The following is a 26,636-nucleotide window of genomic DNA, read 5'->3' as shown; positions in this document are numbered from 1 at the left end:
AACAAAACAGGCGTTGGGTCTCTGACGTCAGGAGCTTCGTGCGTTTCCTGAGGGAGATGTTCTATGTGGGCACCTCGCGGCTCACTGCCACAGAGGAGACCTGTCTGGATTTTGCATGGTGCCAATGGGCCTTTTCTGAAGAGTCACAAAAAGGTCCTGGAAGGCGTCCTGTGTGCAGCTTGAGGTGCTTTTGAACCCCAAGGGACACCATCTAGATCCAAAAAAGGCATGAAGGCATGTGAAATTTAGTCAGATGATTACAACTGAATGTCAGATCTCTACAGGTCATGGTTCTGAGGCAGGAGAACCTGAACGCGGTGTATCAGTCTGAGAAAAAAGGCTTTTCTCACAGTCCACATCCAAGCCAGATGTCAGCCCCTGTGAACCTGCCGCAGATGTGGCATTCCCCATCCTGTCACCGGCTTCCTGGACGAGGGAATCCCAGTTCCGGCTAGTGAAACTATGTCAGTGGAAAAAAACATCTGGACAAAAGTCATATTTCAATCTTTTATTAAATAATGTCCTGTTTCCTCCCCTAACTGCTGCTTTCACATAGAGGGCGAGGAGAGAGTGTCCTTTTTCTGTAAAACAGAAACCTTTGGAATGGGGGTGTATAGAGCGACAGCAAGGGGACACTGTTGGGGGGGGGGGGGGGGGCGGGGTGTATTTCTGCTGCCTTTCTGTATATAATCAATATTAACTATATATATGTCATAACAATATGGGCATTGGCAGTCAAACGAACATCAACAGGAGTGACAGAATAAAAAAAGTACAGTAAATATACTAAATAAATAACACAAACATTTTTGGAAACATTTTAAAAAGCGAAAAGATTTTTTTTCCTGTTACATTTCTAACTTGTTACACTGTTGCCTGTTTTTGTTTAAAACATGGAACCGACTGGTGACTCCGAGGCATCAGTGTACCCCACGGATGCAAGCTGTGAGGACCCCCACCCAAAATCTGCATCCCCCCCCACCCCTGTCACCACAACCAGCGCCCCTTAAGTGAGTTATTGTACAGACTGAGATGTATAGACCAGCACAGGGAGCAGTTTAGACTCAGGCACTGTGTGGCACATGTGCGTTGCTATGGCGACTCTGAGATCAATGGCAGACACACAGGTTACACACTGAAAAGACATCCTGCGACTTTGAACAGAACGGTACCAGGGTCCCATCTCTGCCAGATATTCAGGGTTGGCCCTTAAAATTTCTACAGGAGTACTGTAGATATTCAAATACAACTCCTTAAGACCCACAAGGGCATAGATTTCAATTCATATCTCTTTAACTCTTCATTTTTCATATATTAACAAGAACATACAATAACACATTATTTACTTCATATCTGCAGATCTAAACCCTGTTCTCATGACTTGTGTTGGTTTAAACTTTCTTTACATGTGTTATTCACAGATGATTTACTTTTTACAAGCCTGTAAATAACTTTAAATAAACATAAACCTGTCAGGCTCATTTTATAACAAGAGCAGCCCACCTGACATATAATGCTACTCCTAATTTGTGGGGTGTGGCTATGATGTGGGTGGGGCTATGCTGGCCAATCAGGTTCTAAAGAAAAAAGGCAGGGGCGGGGCCTCCCCATCCCATTTATATTTCAATGTAGTAAAATCAGGTGTGATGCCTTTGACACCCAGTGAAACACTCCAGGACACACATGGGAGTTTTCTCACACATCATAGGATCGTAGCCAAATGAAACCATGAGAAGTTCTCACATGCTAAAAATGCATTTGCCAGAGCTCAGTCAAGATGGATCAACTAAACAGTCCTTGAAAAAAAACTAAAACCCTCCTAAAATCAACAATCTTATAAACAATTCCAGTAACAATAGAAAAATGACATCCATACCACATAATCACCTTAAACAGGCTCACGAGACACCTGGCTGTCTCACTATCAGGCAGACTGGCCAGCAGACTAGATGGGGCATTTCAGTGAAATCCGCTGTGTAACGGCGCATTGAACAGTACAAGAAATATGTTGTATGAAACCATTTCTGAAACGTGAAGTCCAAAATATACTAACTGTGGATTTACTATGCAGGTTTCCTGTAAAATCATTTCTGAATATTCATACTGTGAAACACCTTTTAAATGTATAAATCTTATACATAAAAGTGGCAGTTAATATATTTTCACTCTGACATATTAAAAATATTTTCCGTGTACTTTGTGATGTCATGTAAAATAGCTGATTCCTGTATTTCACTATGTCCTGGTGCTAATTAAACCATCAGACCAGTTTTCACTCAGTTCAAACGAAACTTTATGGACTCTTGTCACTAAGTACGTAACTGTTAACGACATCATAAACTAAGGCAGTTTACTTGTAGCTTTGTGTTGGAAGTGGAATGGAATGACTATGAGAAAAAAATGTGAGTCATGGAATGTAATGGAACAGAACAGAGGAATGTCAGGATATGGGATGTTAAAGCACACAATTGAATGGAATATCAAGATATGGGATGTTAAAGCACACAATTGAATGGAATATCAAGATATGGGATGTTAAAGCACACCATGGAATGGGATATCAGGATATGGGATGTTAAAGCACACCATGAAATGGGATATCAGGATTTGAGATGTTAAAGCACACCATGGAATGGGATATCAGGATATGGGATGTTAAAGCACACCATGGAATGGGATATATCAGGATATGGGATGTTAAAGCACACCATGGAATGGGATATCAGGATATGGGTTGGGGAGGAGTATCTGGGAATAGAGTCAGATAACTGAATCAAGGCTGTGAGACGGTGACCGATTAGCTAGGACTGACAGGACGGTATAAGGCAGGCAGCAGTGAAATTCAGCTATGAGCTTAATAGTGCCAGTCAAAACCTGACCCACGATTCAAGCTACCACTTCGATGACCCAGCAAACGCAAGCCGGGCCCAGGTGAAGGCTGGGGGTCCTGGAACCTGAGCAAACCTGGAGCTTGGCTTTACGGCAGACCCACCGGGCCTCGGTAACCAAACTACCGACACCACCCTGTTGTATCGTACTTAAACAGCTTAAACTACGGGAGGAAATAAAGAGGGAATCCTGCAGAATTCCTCCGACAGCATTGGTCCTTGGAAGTAACGGAAGCTCCTCCTCCCCCATTAAAAGCCTACAGAAAGTGTCCTCCTGTCTCACTGACGTTATTTCTGCTCTGCAGAAGCCTGTGAGTCACTCCTTAAATCTCATATTTAGACAGACCCTTTTCAGCTAAGACAGTCCAGATCAAGTGCCCACCTAAGGGTACAACAGCAGCTTCCCTCAGGATAGGGTTGGTACAGAACTGGAATCGGAGTCACCTGCCTGCCTGTCTGTGTGTCCAACTGTCCCTTTGTGGTTTGGTGACACAACGACAATATTGCAATACTAGCGCATGTGCTTGTGGATGCATTCTGGAAAACAATGTTCTGTGTCTTTGATATCGGCTTTTGTCTTGACATGTTAATATCAAAGATGGCACTTTTGTGTTTGCGTGTGTGTGTGGGTGGGAAGGTGAATATCCGCTCTTGTGCATACTCACGTGACCCTATGCTCCTCCGTGCACATGCTTATGTGTGACCCTGCAGGACCCTGTGTGCATGTGTGTGTGTGTCGCATCAGCTATAGGACCCCATCCATGAAGCTGGTGTCCAGCCTCTGGATCAGCACGCGGATGAAGGACATCTCCTTGCGCGTGTTTTCGAAAATGATCCGCGGGTCGTCCGACTGGCAGCGCAGGCAGTTGGGCGCCATCACCATGGCCAGGTTGTTTATGTCCATCTTGGTGATGGCCACGTTGGCGGGCTGGGCGAACACCTGGAAGCAGGTGCAAATGGGTGAGAGAGGGAAAGAGAGACAGAGAGAAAGAGAGACATGCGTCACGTGGGGCTGGCGGTTAATTCATGCTAATTAACAGCTGGAAGTCGCTGGCAGAGGGAGAGAGAAGGGGGGGGTGGATGGTATCAGTGAGGTCAGAGGTGGGAGATGGGATAGGACAGAGAAGCACAGCTGGGGGGGGGGGTTACGTGGTGACAAGTTGGAGAATTAGAGAGAAGCACAAGGTGAGAAGTCAAGTGCATCACAAACAACAAAAAGGAAGTGGATGAGGCAGGAAGGGACCAGTGAGATGTACAAACAGGAAGTGGGTAAGGTACGGAGGGTCCAGTGGGATGTGCAAGCAGGAAGTGGGTAAGGTACGGAGGAAATAGTGGGATGTGCAAGCAGGAAGTGGGTGAAGTAGGGAGGGACCAGTGGGATGGGTAAACAGGAAGTGTGTGAGCTAGGGAGGGACCAGTGGGATGGATAAACAGGAAATGAGCGAGGCAACACAGGAACAGACAGGCAGAAAGACAGGAAGCAGCACTGACCTGCAGGAAGCGGATGAGGTAGCACAGCACCAGCTTGTTGATGTGGGGCAGGCCCAGCACCACCCCGACAGCGGCCTCAGGACTGTCATAGTTTGAGACGCAGTCTTCATAGAACTCATGAGGGATGAGCGGCTCCTCTAGCTCCCGGTACCACAGCTTGAGCAGGGAGGCTGGGGGGGGGGGGGGGGGGGGGCACGCCCAGGCGAGAAATCACTCAACAAAGTCTGCTGGGAGCTCACACAACCTGCGCTAGGCATCCTAACAGCACGCAACTAAGACGGCACTCTATCACACACACACATTTCTATGCTCGCTAACCACGAGGCAAAGCACTGCAGGGAATACTTCACAAGTTCCACTCCTGCTGGGTAACCATGTCATGCAGATCGTACACTGTATAGAAGGTGCACTACCCAGGAGATACTAGCTAAGGTGGGAACACTGATTGTAGTGCTATTTGTACAGTATCCAGTACAGTGTACTGTACAGTACAGTGTTCTACGCTCTACTCTACACCTTGGAGAGGTCACAACTGCCTGGTCCCATTTACAGAGGGGCCTGATTCACACTCATCGTCTCGTCTTAGATCATGGAGTATGACCAGAGCGGGACACAGACGCTGTCAGACCTGCCTGTGTGTGCTGTGTTTCAGTCCCAGCTACCCCTGCTATTGACAGGGTTTATACATCTATATCAGTATGTAGTCCTATGATAATTTTATATTAAAAATAAAAACAAAAATTATATTATGTGTTGGGGTGGCATGGTGGTGCAGTGGTTAACACTGTTGCCTTACAACTCTGGGATCAGGGTTCGGGCCTCCGCCTGGGTTCCATGTGTGTGGAGTTTGCTTCCTATGGCGGTTTCCCCCCACAGTCCAAAGACATGCTGAGGCTAATTGGAGTTACTAAGTTGTCCATAGATGTGAATGGTGTGTGAGTGTGCCCTGCGATGGGCTGGCCCCCCATCCTGGGTTTGTTCCCCGCCTCGTGCCCATAGCTTCCGGGATAGGCTCCGGACCCCCCGCAGCCCAGAAGGATAAGCGGTTTGGAAAATGGATGGATATTATGTGTTAAAAACCAAGCTTGAAAAGAATGTCTCTAGAAGTGTGTGAGCTCACATCACAGGTGTTTCTCACACGTGCTTGCTGCTGGCTCTCTCCGACATGAACCCCATAGGATTGTTGGTAAAATGCTAATGTTAAGGCCTAGACACAGAGCTCAGGATGACAGAGTGGGGGCACCTGGGATATGTGGGTCCTCCAGGCCTGTGGGCACCTTCCATTGGTCCACCTGGAGCTTCAGGGCATTCACCTCGTCGATGTCACCGGGAACCCTGCAAAACAGGGCACAGAAAGCAGCACTTAAAAACAATGAAACCTACAGTGATTCCAGGTCATAGACAGGGGCCAATCTTAACATTAGCCAATGATATGTCTTGAGTTAATTAGTGATGTAATAGTGAGCTAGTCAACTTTCAGCTGTATACTCCCCTGATCTACAGCCATGGAGTAAACCTAACCCCCTTCCCGCCATAAGCCCTGAATCCCTCCCTGCCCCTCACCTGAAGATGCCCTCGGTCTGATCTCCATTGAGGCCCAACACCTCCTCGGAGAGGCGCGTCTGCACCCAAGGAAGCTGCCGGTCGGGGTAGAGGTCCCTCTGCAGAGCCATGACCTCCTCCAGCGTGCTGCCGAACATGGAGGGGCTGAAGATGGCGGTGCAGGCGTGGGCGATCTCCTCGAGGCTTGGCTTCTGCAGGCCCTGGGGAGGGGCGAGACCAGGTGGCCGCATGTTAACACGGTGCCCAGGTCCGGCGCCGTATCCCGACTGTGTCACTCACTTTCTGTGACGGGGGAGGGTGAGCCGGAGGACTCCCTTGACCAAGCCCCCCCCCCCCCCCCACCACAGATGCAAGACGGAGAGGGGAACAGGTTTTGGGGGGAGGGGACAAAAGTATAAAACAAATACTACAATATAAGGCTGTATTTACGGAAGAGGATTAGGGCCACCATGAAAATATTATTTGAATTCTGACTTTAATCTCAGAATTCTGACTTTAATCTCAGAATTCTGAGTTTAGAAAAAAAGTTCAATGCCCATTAAAGTCAGAATTCAAATAATGTTTTCATGGTGGCCCTAATCCTCTTCCGTACTGTATTACTGAAGAAAGTAGGCTTTTCCATTGGGGGGGTGGTGGATAAATACTATGACTGTTGTCATAATGTGTCATTCAGTTCCAAAAACCGAATGACACATTATGAAAACAGTGATGTTTATGACAACAGTCATAAACATCAATAATATGTCATTAACGTGAATGACATGTGTCATGTCATTTTAATGACGATTACATGTCACCCTTATGTAGACTGCTTCAAGTAAAGTGTTACTAAATGTGCTTAGATGTGTTTAGTTCAGTATATGCTCTTCTTGTTTTATCTGGATAATTTTATGTTTAAGTGCTAAAAAAAACACATTTGGGTGTAATTTTTTGGGGGCGGGAACCAATTAATTGGTTTTCCATTAGTTCTTATGGGGAAAATTCGATCAGAACTCGAACTTTTTAGGATTCAATCCGGAGTTCTGAACGGATTGAGTTCGAGTTATGAGGTACCACTGTACTACAAAATAAGATTGTTTTACCAGGCTTCTCCATAGTGGGGGGGTATGACTGTCTTCCTGATTTTCCTATTTTTTTGCTTCCCTAACCCCCCCCCCCCCACAACCTCATGTGGCACCGTTTAACACATCAGCCCGCGCAGTTCTGTCTAATGGCTCTCACTCATCCCGAGGTCACTGCACGTCACTCATTCCCTGTTTAATAATGCATCAAAGGCTGCGCTAATTAAGAACAACAATGTGATTAAGGAAAACCGCCTGGGGAAGTCATTAAAATCCTACTGTGACACCGGGATGGTTCTGATCCGTGAGGGACATGGGTGGGAACAGCACTAATCTTATGGCTCGGCAAACATCCATTTCTACACAAACCAGGAGAAAACACACACACAAATATACACTCTCATGTCATGCCGAAAAATGATGAATTCTTAATCAAAGGCACATGGACTGCTATTAATTAGGGTGCGATGAGGATAATCCCCCATGATGCAAGCTCTCTCCCAAGCAATTTGGCTAGTGCTGTCTGATCAAATAATTTGGCTATTGCTGCCTGATTGTTAATTAATCAATCCACAATACATCCCAGTCATTGAACAGACCGGCATACGCATGTCCACAAACATTACTATCACCAGTACCCTGGCCTGGATGCTGGGTGTCACTCTGGCATGTCTGGTGATTTGAATGCCTGATGCTTAGCGGAGACCCACCAGACCAAACTCATGCTCAAATGGGCAGCTACATTCAGTCTGACCTATATTAGTGCAAAGAACCAGCAGATTCCCCATATTTTTGCTACAGATGGAGGACACCCATTCTCCTCCATCTAGTAATTGCATTTGATATCTAATTGACCATTGACAAGATGTTTTATGAAGTCAACTATTTAACTAGTCTTTGTTCAACAATGGACCGCATACATGACAGTGGTCCTATAAGATTAAAATTGCCCATTGCCCAGTGATGTTGTGGCACAACATTCATGTGTTTGTGTTGACGCTGGTGAAAACAAATCTACTGCCCTGCCAGTTGTATAAATGTATAGCACATACAATTATGTACAGTACATAATACATGATAATGATAAACAATATTACGGGTTTATGTATTTATTATTCTTACTTTTTATCGTTATTTAGGCTATATCATACAGCCCAGGTGTGTAGTAGGGCTATTTCATCTATGTTTGTGTAAGTACACTCTATGATGTTCTCACAATGGAAAAATCACTTAACGACACATTTCTTGGGATGTATCCCCATCATTATGCGACACATGACCTTATTTTTTGCAAGGCAGTTGCTGAGAAAATGTTTTTTCACACTTCTGAAACAATGGAATTTTGAGGATGTGTTTTAATTGGACAGCGATGATATGTGGGTTATTTTAGTTGTGATCTTCCCTTATACATTTACAGCCTAAAGTAAAAAAACACGGCCCACAAGTATTAGTGCACAGCACTTACACCAATGGGCATTTTAAATTTTGAATGGGCTGTTTAAATGGAAATCCTGCTCTCAAGGGTTTATAATGTACATCCACCTGCCTCCTCGCGATTGGTTAGTAACAGCACACGGCGGCCAATGGCAGGCCGAGCACATACCTTCTTGGCACCCGTCAAAGCAGCCTTCTGCAGCTTGCGATGGCAGTACTTAGCGTAACTGCTGATGGCCACGCCTGTAAGAGAGACACGGCAGAGTTGGGAAGGACTCAAGGCCCATGGCTGGAGTCTCACTCAGCCCGAATGGAAGCCACGTCAATCGTGATGAGCCAGGAAATCAAGAAACCCAGGAGAGAGGATCGCCCAGCGTAAGTCACTGGCTGCACCTGTCCCCAGGAGTCCGTGGATTTAGCATCAGAAAAAAAATCACAATTACTTACCAGACGCTTGAATTGCCATGAACGTTGAACCAAGAGCTTGAAACAGGCAACACATTTACTTAGGGGCCGTACCTTTGTTAAACACTTGACTGTCCATCAGCTGCCAACCATCTACCAATTTTCAGGTACTAACTGTGATCCCAAATGTAATGTTGAATGGGTAGGGGTGGGGGGGAGGAGGGTGCTGGGTCAAACGGCAGGCCCTTTCACTTGCCATTAGTGCTGTTTTACCGACCATGTAGGATTGGACCCCATGTCGTTTCTGTGTCCCACACAAAGAGGTATTGAAACCCACATCCTTCACAAGCCCAGCATCTTTCTCCTGCAGTGCACAGGTCTCTGAAGGGGCAGGTGTGTGTTGGCCTAGGGTAGACGTCACAACAAGGGTGGATGGTCCCCTTCAGTAAATTTTGCTGACTTGGGGGGGGGAGGGCACCCTCGGTAAATTTTGCATGATTAACAGGCATTGAAAAAGGGAATTTCGGGGCACGTTCCATCATAATGGCAAAAGGGGCACAAGCCTTGTCTCCTGTATGTCTCACTAACATATAGGTGTCTGTCCTTCACTTTCATCCCATCTGTGCCATTCTGTCAAAGCTAAATTAAGGCCCTGTGCATCAGCTGTGCAAGACACATCCTGATTAATTAATCCAGTCACAAAGTGAAAGCTGCACACAGATGCCACCAGACATGGAGCAACTGGAAACTGACAAAACACAGGGGGGAAAAAAAATCCAGTTTATCCTAGAATGGAGGTGCTTCTGTTTAGACATCACCTCCAGGTAGATATATCCTGCCCGTCAGTGCACGAGACGCCTCTGTGCTAAAAACATATTTTTAAAGCATGAGTAATTCAAGTTCATCAGTTTGAACCAAACGGGAGTGGATGGGGTGAGAGAGAGAGAGAGAGAGAGAGAGAGAGAGAGCGACCGTGTTAGGAGGGGCTGGGTGTTAATTCATGCTAATTAACAGTTGGAAGTCGCTGGCACATCACCAAACCTGATCAGTGGTCGGTCTTGCAGTGCTTCTGGATGAGACCCGGCTATAGCTGTAGTATTAAGCCTGTATTTATCGAATCCTAGGCGATAGCAACCTGGAAAGGCTCCTCAACTCCTCAAACCCTCCTGTACGCATTTATTCTCATGCCTTCACACTCGTTCTTCATTTCAATGCTGCTGGAACCAATATTACCCCTAACTGGCCAAAAGGGGGCACCAGAGTTACATTTGAAAGCACCGACAGGGGCTCTGGAAAGATATTTTGGCTTCTGGACATCTGAGCATGTCTGACCTACAATGAAGCTGTGGTTCGAGCCAAATCCTCTGCCATGCTAAGTAAAACACACACACACTTGGCGGGGATGGCATGGCGACGAATAAAAGTTGAGCAAACATACTCACGCGCAGACGTGCAAACCTGTGATCCAACAAATTTACGTACACACGTAAAACACAGAAACATGCATGCTACGTGGGAGCAGTAAAACTCAGCTTTAACCAATCAGAGGTGAGCTGTGAAAATAACCAATCAGGGGTGAGCTGTCAAATGAGGCACCAAAGAGGCAGATAAAGCAGTGAAATAACAATTTCATGCCTTGAAATCGTTATAATTCATGTTTATGGCCAGAACTCCTTCATATATCCAACACTGGAGTATTAAGAGGACCAATAAAATACTGCAATCGCCAATCAGACACAACAAATTGCATGTGGAATTCGCAAATATATACATACAAATAAAACTATATTAACGCGGTGCCAGATAAGTATGCAAATGTGTAACATGATACATACCCAATAAAAGGCAGTGTTTGTTGGATATGTGTGACTAACGGCCAAGGTGTTCACTAACCAAATGAAAGGAAATGTGGTGATATACCAGCTACCCCCACAGAAAAGTGGTGGTTATACCGAATAATCTTTAAAAATGCAGTTGTGTTCAGGCAGCACATCTTAACGGCAAGTAAGGCTTGCTAAGCAGCATGCTCCTTGGCTCCGAACTTGCGATCAAAAAGTTGCAGTGATCGTGAAGGTAATTTTAGGCTACCTCTGGGGGGAGGGTCTATATTAACATAGACATTCAGTATCCAATTACCAGCTGAAGCAGTCAATCAACCAGGTTATGGATCTTTCGGAGGGGTAGGGACTGGAGCCAACAACCTTTTTGGTCGCAAGTCGCTAAGGTATCCCTCAGGACAGACGTGAAAAATTCAGGCCGTACAAAAACATCTTCAGCGAGATCACATGCACACACACGCACGCACACACATGTTGGTGTACCTATCTAAATGGGGACTGTCCGTTCATTTCTATGGGAAAAACCCTAATCCCAGTCACGACACCCTTAACCCCTACCCATCCCTAACCTTAACCAAACAAAATACAACAGTTTATGCAGTTTTAGTTTTTTCATTGCAGTGACGGGTACCAGTTTCCAGGTACCCATAAGGTAAAAAAAAACGGGTATTCATCACGTTGTGGGGACATTTGGTCCTCACAAGGTAAGGTATACCTGGACCACACACAAACACACACACACACACGCAGGTCAGGGTTACAGGTTTGAAACCTAAAGCTAAACAGGCCGGGTAGTAACGGCATACAGGAGAAGCGTGGTGGTACAGAAAAGGGGGGGGGGGAGGGTCGCAGCGAGAAATCGCTGTCGAATTCGCAAGTGCCAGCAGGGTGCACTAATGGGTAAACGGCGACACACGGAAAGAGCCTCTTAGCGGGACTGTGACAGAGAGCGGCACACGGGACACAGGAAGCCCAGCACGGCGTCAGGCAGGCGCAGAGCAGCGAGAGGGATGTTATGTGCCTCTGCAGACAGGGGGCACCCTACCCTCGGCCGGCTCCCCGGTGCACTTGCCCTTCCGCCACAGTCTGTGCCTCCTCTGGTCCCAGGCCACCAGCAGCTGGCTAATGTGCTGCATCACTGCAGAACACAGCACGGCAGCGTCACCACCGGGGGCAGCGCTCAGCACACATTTTCCACGCAGCACTGGCACGCAGATGCATGGACACGGAACTGGCACACGACACGCACGGCAGTGACACAAGGAAACACGGCACTGACGGGTCACCACACAGCGCAAAGAGACTGTAACCAACATCCTGGTGGACAAGAGGAAAGGAGAGGGTACCGAAGACAGCAGAAATGACACACAAAAACACACACACAGACACACAGAAAGCCACAGCTTGCACACACACACACACACACACTGAGCCTGGCCTCCCATTGGGCATCGATGGTCCTCTACCTACTTTTTTCAGAGCTCCAAAATAAGGCATATTTCTGAACAGTGAAGGTCAACTGCGGCGGTCAACAAGAAGTCAGCCAAACCACAGCTTCATCCCTCTATCCCCTAGACTCCAATCCCTCCCCCACATTCATCCATTCTTGTCACCCCCTCCAATCAGGATGAGGGGGTGTGGTCAAGAAACACAGCGACTGCAGCCCCTAACCGGTCTTCCTGCCTTGACCAATCAAATTCTTTGGCATTAGGACCCGCCCCCAGCCCCACCCCCTTGGTCTCACCCTTGGTGTCATTAAGCGGGTCCATGTGCCGGTAGATGTATCCCTCCAGGTAGGAGTGGAATTTGGGCGTAGGTGGGAAGAAGGCCAGGCAGATGGCCATCAGCTCCCAGCCGCGCTCCAGGCTGTCGTAGCGGAAGTTCTCCGTGGTCTGCCGGCACAGCTGGATGTAGAGCTCGTCGCGGAGGCCCTGGCAGCTCCAGCCGCGCACCACGATCTCCAGCGCCACACTCAGAGGTTCCAGCTTGGTGCGCCGGTCACCCATATACATCTGGATGAGCTTGAAGATCTCCACGGCCTCCTTCTTCACGGTGCGGTCTGAGGTGACGATCATGGGCTTCTTAATGGGCTCGCTGCTCCACGCCAGCATATTGGCGATGGAGACCTTACGCCGGAACAGACCCTGGGGGGCGAGAGGGGAGCTGTCAGAGAGATATGAGGCTGGGAGTGGCCCGCAGCTCCTTTCGATTACATCTCTCATATAGCTCATCATTTTATCCTTTTTTCTGTATACTTGCATTTTACTATTTGTATTTTACCATTTTGTATTTTCCATTTGTATTGCACATGTATTACATTGTGTTCTTAATTCTTGGTATATCTCAGTGTGGCGAGAGCGACGCCTTGGCATAACAATTTCCCTCAGGATAAATAAAGTTTTATCTCATTTTAACTGTAGTTGACTCTAGACTTTTATCCTAAGAGGTGCAAGGTGAGAGAGTCCAACCAGTCATTCATCCAGGTAAATGAATTTGTAAAGAAATAATATATATATATATATATATATATATATATATATATATATATATATACATACATACGTACAATATGGCTATGGCACTAATGAAGAACACAAGCCACATTTTCAAATATAACTTAATATAGTTCAATTTTATTGAACTTGATGTGTTCCTGAAGTGTTTTCATCTGACCAGTAGGGGGTGTGATTTCATACCTGCGTGTGCTTATTGAAGTGCTTGGATGCCCAGTTCTCAATGTCGGTTTCGGAGGATGGCTTGCGCAGGCTGAACTCGGGGAAAACCCCACAACTGGCACTGCCCATCATGTTGCGGGTGTTCCTGAGGGCATCAAACTGGGCACACGCACCCAGATCCTCCGACTGGGGTGGTTTAGGGGGGAGCCAAACAGGGAGGACAATGGAGAGAGGCATTAAGACAGGACAACAAATCAAAGGGAGAAGAGAAGAGGAGGGAAATAAACACGGGGGGGGGGGGGGGGTTGTAGTGATGAATAATATGTACTTAAAAAGGACTTATGCTGAACATTGTGTTTGTGTGGAAGGAGGAGCTGCTTTGGGTCTCCACACTGGTCCTGCCCAGCTACCCAGAATGCCCCTGTGGTTGAAGGAGGAGCGATGAGGGCAATACCGATATCTGATTGCGTCTGCAGTGGAACATCATGACTTTAGTGGTCTGACTGTAGCAGACTGTGGTCTGACTTCTTTGGAGATATAACTTTAAAGGGAATGGCTGCTTGCTGTAAATAACTGTGCTATATTCTGCTGACATTACAGGTTAAGGAGAGTAAAAGTGGAAAGAGCAGGTCAAAGAGTTTCTTTGCCTCTTGTGGGATCTGAAGCTTGATCCAAGCTGGTGCCCCCTCTGCAGCTGCCCCCCCCCCCCCTTCTGGCCTGGAGGTCCAGAAAGGAAGGGTGTGACTAAGGTGATGCTCCTCTTTAAGAGCAACTCACCCTCTGCACCCATCCCCCCTCCCATTACAGCCTCCCCCCCAGGCTAATTCTGTGACAGTGAGGGTGGTGGAGTGAGCATGGGGGGCGGGGGGGGGGGGGGGGGGGCACTCAACATCTTGTTGTCTGCGGTGTGGTATGCTCTGTTCAACTCGCGTCCCGTAATACTACATCCTGGGCCAGGTGCATACTGGGATATGTGCACTACTCACATGGCCTGAACACTAATGTGCCTAATGTGCACACAGCAGCCAGCAGAGGCAACATCATGCCAAGATATATATGGACCTCCATACTGAGCCTGTAACAGTGTGTCTGCCTCAACTGCCTCAACTGCCTCAAGCACAAAGACCAAACTCCTGTCATAACTGTCATAACCCTTGAGACCTGGCAATCTGGATGCCCGCCCCCATCCCAACCTGATTCCATTAGCTCCCCCCATCCTAAAAATTTGATGACACTATCAGAGTCAGAAAACACTCTGAAATAAACTGCGTAATTCCATCGGAACATCACTGCCAGTTATACCTAGGCTGGCCACAAGGGGGCAGGCAGCAGGGCGCCTCCCAGAGGCAAGTGGATACCGGAAAGCTCAGGTCCCCCTGGTGGGAGGCAGAGGGCTTAGGGGTCGAAATCCCTGTCAGCTCTCACTCATTGAGTTAGGATGCAGTGGCCGCTATTAGAAGGTGAATCCCAGGGACGGCAGAGTGATTTCACCATTGGGTCCCTTAGCAAGGCCCTTTACACAAAATTACTCCAGAGACTGACCTTGCTTTCTCAGATGTGTATAACGTTTGATAAATATGTCTACTAAATAAGTAAATAAAATGTAGAACTGCCAGTCTCACAGGTGTCTGGCTATTTTCCCCGAGCCCCGCAGCTTCATTCCTCCGGACCTCATCCTCCGGATCTCAGAGCGAGTGGCTCCCCTCCTCACCTGCGAGGGGTGCAGGAAGGGCTCGGGGGAGGCCAGGCTCGTCTGCATGGACAGGCTCTTCTCGAGCAACGCCTGGGGGAAGCCCAGCTTCTCAAAGGCGCCACGTTTCCAGGGGTGTCCGTCGTGCTGGGCCAGTGCCTCGTCCTCACTGAAGGCCCGCACCACAGGCCCAGGCAGGGGCAGTGGCACAGCGCCATCGCTCTCGTACCCGTCGCCGCCGCCGCCGCCACCAGGCTGCCCCGAATCCCAGCTGCTGCGCTGCTTCATCAGGTGGACCTGCTGCGCTTCCCAGGCTAACCGTGCCTGAGCCGCTGCCACGTCAGCTGCAAACGCCCGGGGTGAGTCCGGCCCCCCCACCACGACCTCCCCGCAGTGCGCCAGCACCTCTGGCGGGAGCGAGGGCTTGCGGGTCTTGCGCTTGCGGTGGCCGCCCGGCGAGTAGCCGCCATGGCCCGGCACGGATGCCCAGGATGCGGCGTCCTCATACAGTGCCCTCTGGTGGCCGCTTCTCGCCGCTTCACCTGGTTCGGGGTCGGGAAGTGAGCGCGGGTCACGGATCAGCGACTGGCTGTGCTGTAGCGTGTGCGAGCCACCAGGGGCACCATAGCCTGCTGATGCCTGGTAGCGGGCTGGCCGGTCCACCGTGCGGAAGCGGGGGCTGCAGCTCGACTGCTCCACATACACCAGTTGCTTGACATACTCCCTGCCTGCCGGGCTGTACTCCAGGGTGGGCGCTGCCTCGGAGCCACGCTGCCTGGTCAGAACCAGATGCTGGTAGGGGGACTGGGCCTGCTTGGGGGAGTGGAAGAAGGAGGAGGATGGTTGGGGTTTGCGGGCTGGGGATGCTGGGGAGGCTTTGAGAGCTTCGCTGCGCATATCAGCGGGCGGCTCCTCGTAAATGGGTGGGGCCTGGCATTCCGGGGGCGGCTCTTCGTAGAGAGGTGGCTCATAGCCATAACGGGGGGAGGGCGGCTGCGAGTCAGCGGAGGGTCGGCGGAAGGGGCCGCCCCCCCCCTCGCCACGTGACAATGGTGACCCCAGCAGGTCCGCCCTCTTCAGGAAGGGAGACTGGCGCCGGTCGGGGTAGAGTACGGGGGGGCTGTCAGGGTCAGGGTTCCCCGAGGAGCGGCGGGAGCAGGACAGGGTGCCGCCACCCCCCCCAGAGGGGCCTCCCACGCCCCCCTCGCATGGGATGAAGCCGTCATCCTGCTGGGACAGGAAGCTGGGGTCGCGGTCTGTCACCTTGATCAGCATTCGCTCCTTGGTGCCAGTATTCCAGCGGAATGGGGATGTCCTGGAAAAGAGAAGGTGGGGTGGGGGGGTGGACACAGAAACCGGTCAGGGATAGCAGAATGGGATGAGCATGGCTTTTCCGGAGAGTTCCAAAATAAGGGTAAAGAGGTGGGCAGAGCTCTGCCACAAAACTTCTATTTTGAAGCATTAAAACACTGGTGGCCAACCCCAGTCCTGGAGTGTCAAGGTCCTATTGGATTTGCATTTTGCCGACAGCAGTGATGAAAGTTCGGCAAAGTAATATCGGAGAAACAGGTGGGAATGGAGCTGCTTTGCGCGATGCTAGACCAAACGCCGGCGTGCCTCAGGCGGGAGAAGACTTTGAGGGTGGAGACCCGAGGAACGGAGCTCAGGGGGGATCGGAGCATTTGAACATCGGGGACTTTATCTCAGAGGGAGGGGCCTTTGGAGATTCCATCTTTAATTTTTTTCCAAGCTCTTTATTTATATGCTGGTTTTGGCTCCGGAACTTTCTCAACGTTTCTCAAGTTCCCCCCCACCACCGCCCCCCCATGAGAAACACAGAAACAGGCACGAAGTATAGCGCACACTTTCTCTTTCGATAAGACAGGCTGAGAGAGAGGGAGAAAGACACACACACACACACACACACACCTCTCCATGGCTGGCCTTTCTTCCTGACTGCCTCCAGTGGAACACCCCCCAGCAAAGTGAAAACTGCCCCCCCACCAGCATCAATGATTCATACACATTTGACCTCCAAATCAATTTACACATTCTCTCCCTCGGCATCACTGTATCGCCCTCTCCCTCTGACTCACTCTTGTCTCTCATCAAGCAGTCTGTCATCTTCTCGTATATCCACCGCCTGGCTCTGCTAGAAACTTCTGGAAAGAGTGGGCATGTGCGTGTTTGTTAGCAAAGTGTGTGTGTGTTCAAGTCTGTAAGTCCCTCTAAAGGTCCTCCTGATCACCAGGTGGCAGCGTATACTGACCTGAAGCAGCAGACTCTCTCCCAATGTTAAAGTAACGCTGTACAGACTCAATGTCTGCATATATGTGTGTTTCAATGAGTTTATGTATGTGTATGTGTGTGATGATAGACTGTCTCACCCACTTACTTAGATCTACATATTCTACAGAAACAAAAGACATTGTGCACAAGTGTGAACCACAGTCTAACACAGTCTCTCTCCCTGACCATCTGAAGCACATTATAACCAAGGCTCTTTCCCCTATTCCCTGAAGCACAGTCTAAAACCCTCTCTGTCCCTGACCACCTGAAGCACATTCTAACACAGTCTCTTTCCCTGACTACCTGAAGCACAGTCTAACAAAATCTCCGTCCTTCACTCCCCAATGCACAATCTAACAGTCTCTGCCCCTGACCACATGAAGCACAGCCTAACACAATATCTGGCCCTCACTAATAATAACACAACAGTTTTCCCACAGGTAAGAAATCGAATCACTTATTTCAAAGAGACCCTCCTTTCCCTGACCATCTGATTCAGTAACAGCTGAGCTTCCCCATAAACCCAACCCCTTACACTACAACCTAGATCAGCAGGTGAGACGAGGAGAAATTACCCGGGACCAGCAAAACCCCTCCCCGCCTCCCAGTGAACCTCCACAAGTCCCAAACACTTAAGAGACAACAGGGGAGTTAATCGGGTGGAGGGATTAAAATACACTTTAAGAAGCACAGATCACAGTGATATGTGGAATGAACCATGTGGTCAGAGAGGACAGGGGTGGATAAGATAAAGTGCTGAGGACAGCAACACTGGACAAACCATAGGACTGAAGCGACAAAAAAGTTGAGGGAAAAAGTTGAAGGTTCTTGTAGTGGGTACAGAGGGAAGTGACTGGGGAGGATGGGGGTGAAAGCTGGGAAAGGAAATCACGGGGGGGGGGGGGGGGTCATCATTGACAATGTGTCCTACCTGATCCAGCCCAGTGTCAGAGACACAAGTGAGATGACCAATCCCATCTTAGATGAAACCAAAAAATCTACATTTCTGTCCAGGACCTGGTAGATGTTCTTCCATGCTCCCCGATGCAGTTTACCTGTGTGGCCGACGAGCCAGGAGGCCTTTACAAGAGCTGCTTTTCATAAACGCTGCCAGCAAGGGAAGCCTTTCCCAGAAGCCCCTGCGCCGCAGACCGGTGGTGAGTCACAGTTGCAGCTGCCCACCGCAGGCCGGCCTCTGACTGCTCGCTGTTCATTAGGTCGACCGACGCCCACGCATCTTTGCACGAAAACAAGGGCCCGTTTCATGGGTCCACTGCCCCCCACGTGGTGCTGGGACATCGCCAATCAATGGGACAATACCCCACGTCTTCTAATGCCCCCCGCCACCCCAAACCCATAGGGGAGTGTGGGTCCAACGAGGTAGCCGGCAGTGGGACCAGCCCTCCAAAACAGGAAGCAGACTGGGAGCAACATTTCCATTGGTCAGGAGCCTCGCTGACCCTGCTGACCTCCACTGGCATGTCGCCATGGGAACAGAAAGCTCAGGGTGGCTCTCTGTGCGGGTCTCAAAGCGCTTCTTCACCAGGAAGGGCAAAAGGTCACCTCTCCCTCCCCATCAACTTCTTTGCCTGTCGTTTACATGCTCCCTGGCCCCATTGACACCCCCGCACCTCTTGTGAACTCTCCTCCTTCAGCACACTCGTTCATTCATTTTCTTCCAACCTCTAAGGCATTTTCGTCACAACCTTAAACCCTAAACCTCCCGCGGCTTCTCCTCTGCAAATCGGTGATACCGCAGACTGAGCCCGAAATAGGAGATGGCCAATCAATTGACCAATCGATTGTTCAATCTCTTAATGGTTCCAACTAACATGTGAGCTTTTAGGCCTCCCTGAACAAGCCCTCCTACCACTGCACCCTGTGCTGCCCCAGAATCGTGGCTCTCCAATGCTGCCCGGGCTGATGCCCTGGCCCATATTCACGACACTAAGCTAATTGGATTTAGTGAACAGTAGTTAGGTGGTATTGGCTGTGAGGGCCCACCCATCCTGTGACTCATCATCGCCCCCTGGTGTTCTGTCTCCAGGCTGAATGGAAGTGAAGTATAAAAACACAAGCTGGCAGTGGAGAGGGAATGTATGCTTCCTGTGCACGGCTGGTCACGCTACGCACGCATGGAAACCATGGTGATGGACGCAGGCAAAGCGACAATTAAACAAAACAGTAGCAAGGAGAGGTGGATGGGAGGGAGTCGTGGCGCAATGCCGGCATTATGTCACAGGAATGCAAAAAGAAAGGAGAGAAATGCTGGCATGACAGAGCGTGTTTGGGGGAAGGAGAGCAAGAAGCATCATGGGAGATTCCTCAGTCCCCCCCCACTGTGTTAGTGGATGCCCCTGCTGAGCTCCTGACAATGAGTCTGCGAGGTGTCCAGAACATTCCGGGCATTTCTGGTGCTCCCAATTTGGCATGCAGGCCCTTTCAGACGTCACCCACCTCTCCAGACTACTCCATTCGAGGACGCTGGGAAACCCCACATCACTGTTACGGGCTTGGGGGTTGGGTGGGGTGGAACTAAGGTAGCCATCCCATCTAGCTGGGCTTGACCCCTTCAACCTTCAGTAATGTTTCTTTACTGAAGGAATTCAGGGTCATTCAGGGATCAAAGGTCCAGCAGATTGTCCCTCTTTCAGATTTCTGCCATGCCCACATCTCCACCCCCCAAGCCCCCCCCCCCCTTACCCCCAGCTCCTTACCGTTCCCCCTCTGCAGTGGTGATGGTGCTCTGCTTGTCTGCCAGCTCCTGGTCCAGCGAGGAGGAGGTGCTGACAGCACTGCCCCGGCCAGGGCTACTGTCAGCAGAGGCGCGTCGGCGGCGGGGAGCTTGGCGCTGTTGCCGTGGCGGAGAGGCGGCATTGGGCTCGCCGTCGGCGGTCTGCTTGAGAGTCTGCAGCTTGGCAAGTGGGATGATGTCGCAGTCGCGGGGCCGGTGCCACACGGTGCGCTGGGACGCGGCGCTGTAGTAGTAGAACCTGGACGTATTTGGGTCGAACAGCTCCCACCACTGGTCGTCACCGGAGCGCTTGATGCGCACGCCCTGCGGCGGGTCCCACACGCACTCGCCCGTCAGCAGGTTGGCGTACATGCGCTCCCGCGTGCGCGGCTCGATGATCTCCACCCACTCCAGCCTGCAGGGGGCGACAGAGAGCTGGGTGAGCATGACACATGCGTGTATGGGTATTAGGGTCAGGGTGAGAGGGTAAGTGCATACAAAGGGTAGACTGTCGGCATCCCTGCTGCCAGACCACAGACACCTCCCACCCCAGTGGTGTTCAGGTGCAGGTAGGGTGCTGCCTTCCCACATCTGTGCCTGGTTACTAGGTGCCATGGCAACAGGGGCGGCGTTGCAGGCGATGAAATCATACTGGTATCACGCTCGTGGGTGAGGCTGGGTGCGATTGGCTCCCCCCTCCACTAAGGGGGTGCTCATCTGCTGACCTCTGCGCCCCTTCCCCGGATGAGAGGGAGGAAAAATGGAATCTGCTAGGGCCCTCCTCCTCTGGCTGTCTCCATTGGCAGGCTGGTCACGTCGCAGGGGAGAGGAGCTGGGCTTGGGGGGGCAGAGCACGGCTGGGAGTGCGGCGAGGCACACCGGCTGATGTGCCTGCCATCATAATGCTGGTGGGGGGGGGGGGGGGTTAGACCCAGAGAGGCGCCCTCCTCTGTGATGGCTTTTCAACAGCTCTGCGTCAGAAACAGAGAGCTCTCTCTCACACACACACACACGTATACACCCTGCCCAGCAGCTCTGTGACTCATGCCGTTCGCATCTCCTCACACCTTCATACCGGATGGAGGTCCCTCACACATTCCCCGCCCACTGCCAGTGCAAAGCCACCCGATTGGCTAGCAGGGAGCCAATCACCACAGCACCTCCATCTTGCCCACTCTCAACGACCCCTGGCACTCCAATCGCATTATTAATTAACCATGTTTGTTCTGCTCTTTATTTTTATTTCATTTTGCACTTTAATTTAAGGATGGGGCCAAGTGCTGCTGACCCTGAATGAGTTCTCCAGGACAGGACTTTGCTGTTGGACTCTTGTAAAAAAAAGGTGTTTCACTCACCAAGACAATAACAACTACAACCTCATTTATGGGGAAACACATTAATTTATCCATTACTCCATTAGGGCACTGCTGTCCTACCCTAATGCGCCTCAGTTTTTCATCAGATGCAACTTGAGCCAGATACAGTAACCATTCTGGCCACCCCCCAACCCCAACGTCCCCAGGCCACCAGAGTCTGGTCTTGGAGGACACAAAGAAAACGAAGCCGTTCATGGAAACCCTCGACCCCACTGCTCATCTCAAAAGCCTCCTAGCCATGTTGGTTATCAGAAAAACACTGTTGCCATCCCTATTTCCAACACAGCATCCCAGCTCGTACTTCCTGTAACCAGGGTGATGCAAGGAGCCTGGTGTTGTGTCAGGCGTCTGTGGTTCAGCGAGTCTCTGTGAATGAGAGCGCCAGTCGTTTGGATCGAAAATTCATGGATGCATTAAATGCGTTGTGGGGGGGCAGGGTAGGTACAAGTGAAAGAGAAAACCCTCTCAGACACACCTCTGCTTTATACTACGTTCTGCTCTTTGCATACCCAGCGTCAAATATAAGCCAAAAATGTCACACGCTAAAGTACAAATGAAGTTTTATTTAAACTTAGGAATGGGACACTAGCTCACTTTAGGAATGGGACACTAGCTCACTTTAGGAATGGGACACTAGCTCACTTTAGGATTGGGACACTAGCTCACTTTAGGAATGGGACACTAGCTCACTTTAGGAATGGGACACTAACTCACTTTCAGACATCATTTAAAGGAATTTAAAGGAGGGGCAATTCAGGCTGCCTGCATTTGTGTGTTTCTCCTGTCTGTTACTGTGACAGATGCGTTAAAAAGAAATTTTACAATAGGTGGTCTATCTCCTATACACTGTGTCAGGCATTAAATCGTCAAGGCAGCTTTTTCCAGAATGATCTGGATTTTACTCCTGAAGGGTTGTTTCAGAAAGCCCCTGACCCCCTCACAAGGTGCCCCTGGTAAAAAAAAAAAAAAAAAAAGCCCCTCCGGGGCAAAGTAGCAGTTTCCTGTTGGACAAATCCCCCAACTAAAGGAACTGAAATTTTTATGAAATGAAGAATAAATTAGTCATTATACACACAACAGATCCACGATTACACTCCTGATCCGCCTACACACACACACACACACACACACAGTCCTGCATAGACACGCTGTATTAAGATAAGCACTTGTGCAGCTTAGCCTAAGCAAACTTGATTTGGGACCCAAATTCAGCTGTCTTATAATATGTCGTCAAACATCTTGCAGCACATCAATTCTAATTGGGTTTGACAGAATGAGGGACAGGACAGCTGTGTCCATGACAAGCAGCTGGCTCTGTGACAAGAATGGGATCTCATCAGGTGGGTCAGCGTGAATTAAGAGCCTGTTAATCCTTAAGTGATCGATCACTCAAGACGACAGACGAAGCCTGTTTTCTGTGATGAGTCACGTGTACAAACAACATTGTGGTGCTAGTCTAATATCCGCTTTACTTTCCCTGATGCTGGCGTGTTTTTGGCAAAAACATAGCCATACTGGCACAGCACAGAGAGGCACAGACACACTGACACACGGAGGCACAGACAGAGAGAAGCAGAATGCAAACAGATATGCACAGTCAGAGACAGATACACAGAGGCATAGACTCAGAAAAGCAGAATGCATACAGATAGGCATAGACTGACACAGAAAAATAGAATGCAGACAGAAAGGTACAGCCTGACAGACACAGAGCAACAGAATGCAGACAGAAAGGCACAGACTGACAGACAGAGAAACAGAATGCAGACAGAAAGGCACAGCCTGACAGATGCAGAGAAACATAATGCAGACAGAAAGGCACAGACTGACAGACACAGAGAAACATAATGCAGACAGAAAGGCACAGACTGACAGACACAGAGAAACATAATGCAGACAGAAAGGCACAGAATTTTTCTTCTCCTGTCTCTACAGGAACTTCCGTTTGACTCAACTTTAATGTGATTATTGCCTTAAAATACCCCACCTCCCCTCCAGAGAATAAAACATTCCAGGCATATTTGCACTCATTCATCAACACAAAGCTTGATTTTCAGGAAGTACTATCTTAAGAGAGCCAGAAAAACCCATAAACAGACAGACAGACAGACAGACAGACTGATACAGGCACACACACATATACAGGCAGAGAGACAGAGAGATACTGAGAGAGGCTCAGTCATGGAGAAACAGAATGCAGACAGAAAGGCACAGACTGACAGACAGACAGACACAGTGACGCAGACAGATGGTAGGGTTCTCCCCCAAGGGCGTCCCGGTCACTCCACTGAAAGAGTCCTGCATTCACAGCTGTCCCTCCAATTCACCACTAAAAAGACACAGCAGGCAGCAAAGAGGTGGCCTACCTCATTAAATACAAGGCCCGACCCCACTCCCTAGCCAAGAGGGCCTATTACTACAGCATTACTGACTGTGTGTATGTGTGTGTGTGGGAGTTCAGATAAGTGCTCACTGGGTGGGTGTGGGAGGGGGTTTTGGGAATCTGACATGGAGAGTCCTTACAATCCAGATGGGGGTGCTAGCTAACTCTTCCCTTTCGAGAGTTTTTTTTTTTTTCTGCCAATCTGCACTTATTTCGCTGGTAGTTTTCAGCTGCATCAACTAACCGCACAAGTGCGTTCATGTAAACTGTCGAGTCAAAAAACAACCACCCACAAGACACCTGGGCTGTAATGTACACAAATCTGTCCAAACTGAAATCACGCAAATGAACTTACATCACCACAGTTTCCGGCAGACACTCTCCAACCATCTGCTTCACACAAGGTCAGGGGATAGTCCTCCTGCTGGCATATCTAGGTCTTTTTCCACCGTGGTACCTGTGCCTTACCGATGCTGGGAGACAGAAGACTGGTGCTATGAATGTGAGACTGATTAGGCACCAATGCAGTGGGATCACAGCCCCCATGTATAAAGCTGTGGTACAAGCTGTCCATTGTGCATTGTCATAAAGACCGAAGACTCAATACAACATTCAACAGCACTATAGAGATCAGGGCCAAAATAGCAATCTAACTATCTTCCAAAACAAATGTCCAACACAAGATGTGCTTGGATCTTATCCATGTGAGCAACAGAGCTGGAAATTTCAGGTTCAGAAAGTATAAAGGCAGACCAAGATTTAGTTTCAACCAACCAGTCGAGTACTCTGTGACAGAATCTTAGTCTTGATTTTCACTTTCTGGACCTGAAATGTCTACCTCTGGTGAGGACCGACCAGGGTACCACTCTCTGGGCAGTGGGAGGGAACTTCACCTGGGAGCCAGATGCGATTCAGCAGCCCTGAAGGTGTGAGGCTACAGTGAAATATGTATCAGTTTGGTTGATAAGAACCATGTCTCAGCCTGAGCTTCCATCAAAGTGGTTCCAAAAGGTGAAAAGTGCAGAGTATTTCATAGAAAACAGACCAATGGCATATGAGTTTTATCTTGATTGGATAGAGCACGCCTAGCTCTGACCAGTCAGGTCTTTGTAGGTAACTGTTTTCATAGCAACAGATGTAACAACAGCATGGGATGGGAAGAGGAATCTGTGTTTATCCTCACGTTCCTGTCAAGCCGGCTGTAATCGAGATGCCCAGCCTTTCAGAGATACGCATTAACATAGCGAGTGCAAATTCATGCACTTTGAAATGCGATTGCTGTGATGGACACTGCAGAGGAAAGAGCAAATGCTCAGTATTTTTATCATTGGTTCCAGAAAATTACTGACCCCATGCTGGGTGGGGAAATTCAAAGTTAAATTGACAGGATGTATCACTCTGGATTTCATTTGTTCACTTCTATCTTGTACACAGTTGCCATACTCTGATGTGTACAATAGACACTGATGTGGAGGCTGCAATATTGGGAAGAATTTGTATCAATCACCTACTCCACAGATAAAGTCCGAGTCAACAAATGAAGACTTTGAAGGAGTCGAGCCAACTGTACCCCATCCCCAAAACGGTGCTGACCTTTAACCCCTTGGTTCGATACTGGGGTACCCCCCTCCAGTGTCTCGCATGGTGCTCAATCCCACAATCCCATTGGATCCAGCACCATTAGTCAATTACACATCCCCAGTGGGCCATTTCACACAGACACCTCGCTTTCCAGGGAGAACGAGCTGCGAAGCTCATCAAACAGGAAGGGCGCTATATAGAAACTGTAATGACACTCTGCCCCCCCCCCCTCCACTTTTCTCCCTGTTGACACCAGCTGGGTAGCAGTAATCATCACATTTATGTGCGTTATTTATTAAATTAATTTAGTGGTTTCCACGGGAGGATCGAGGCAGCCCTTGAGGAAGCAGATGCCATCATCTGTACCGTTAGATAAACAATAAGACCATTGTCACTGGGAGGGTTTGGGCACACAGCAGACCAGAGGAGCCTGGGGGCTTTAATTTTTTACACTCACTCATTTTTAAGGCTATAAAGTAAAAGCTTTAACACCATTGCTATCTAACAGTGAGCGCTGTGTAGCAGCCATGTTGAAAGCAGTGTTATGCATAAAAAATAAACTGAATTCAACTAAACTTATCTAATTTAATGTCTAATTGCCTTTCAGAATATTGCTCCCAAATCCCCACCCAGCTGGTACTGTCTCCTAAATATGATTATTCCAAGTCAGCATGCTGTAGGGGTCAAATATTATAGGCATCCTGCAGTGAGGTGTGGATTGATTCTGTTTGAAGTCTTCGTAACATGCTGCTCATAAAAAGATGCCTGGGAAGATACAGGCTTTAAAGCGGGTCCGTCTCATATGTGCGTAGATGCCCGACTGGCCATTATCTTTGGTGTTCACCTGGTGGAGAACCTCGCCCCGGTTCCCCCACCCCAGCTCCGCAGCCAATAGAAGCCCAGCAGCATTTCTGTGAGGAAAGCCCATCGCCCACCACTCATCCTCACGACGTCCTACACAGGGACTATTGTGAGCATCGTGAGGAGGCCCGCGTTACTGTTTGGTTTGTGAATTGCAGTGTCACAGAACACAAGACCCTACCTCGGACAGTGAGGACAGCTGAGAAGATCATTGGACCGCGGACATTCACAGAACACTGTGCATCCACGAAGCGGGCAGCACTGTGGATGACCCCCTGCACCCCTCCTGCCATCTGGAAAAAGGTACCGATGCATTTGGGTCTTCACAGCCAGACTGTGTAACAGACACACACACTCACTGACATGC

The 26,636-nt window shown here is 49.3% G+C and overlaps 1 protein-coding gene across 2 annotated transcripts in view; it reads right to left on the bottom strand.

Annotated features, from left to right (window-relative positions):
* Positions 1-656: 656 nt before the first annotated feature.
* The window catches only part of arhgap39 (Rho GTPase activating protein 39), a 47,938-nt gene continuing 21,958 nt past the window's right edge, over positions 657-26,636 (bottom strand). Inside the window, exons 2-11 of one of the 2 annotated variants that reach the window (XM_072710571.1) lie at positions 20,052-20,483; positions 15,067-16,360; positions 13,377-13,541; positions 12,425-12,824; positions 11,726-11,818; positions 8,607-8,680; positions 5,943-6,142; positions 5,623-5,714; positions 4,380-4,549; positions 657-3,828 (exon numbers count right to left, since the gene is read on the bottom strand). In XM_072710571.1, coding sequence (XP_072566672.1) covers positions 3,634-3,828; positions 4,380-4,549; positions 5,623-5,714; positions 5,943-6,142; positions 8,607-8,680; positions 11,726-11,818; positions 12,425-12,824; positions 13,377-13,541; positions 15,067-16,360; positions 20,052-20,483 — 3,115 coding nt within the window. In that variant the 3' untranslated portion in view covers positions 657-3,633. The remainder of the gene's footprint in view (positions 3,829-4,379; positions 4,550-5,622; positions 5,715-5,942; positions 6,143-8,606; positions 8,681-11,725; positions 11,819-12,424; positions 12,825-13,376; positions 13,542-15,066; positions 16,361-20,051; positions 20,484-26,636) is intronic. The other variant, XM_072710572.1, reaches the window with a different exon arrangement.

The sequence above is a fragment of the Paramormyrops kingsleyae genome, chromosome 4 (genome assembly GCF_048594095.1).
Source record: "Paramormyrops kingsleyae isolate MSU_618 chromosome 4, PKINGS_0.4, whole genome shotgun sequence".
NCBI classification, from domain to species: domain Eukaryota; kingdom Metazoa; phylum Chordata; class Actinopteri; order Osteoglossiformes; family Mormyridae; genus Paramormyrops; species Paramormyrops kingsleyae.
Note: the sequence above shows the minus strand (reverse complement) of the source record. Positions and strands in the feature narration are given on the sequence as shown.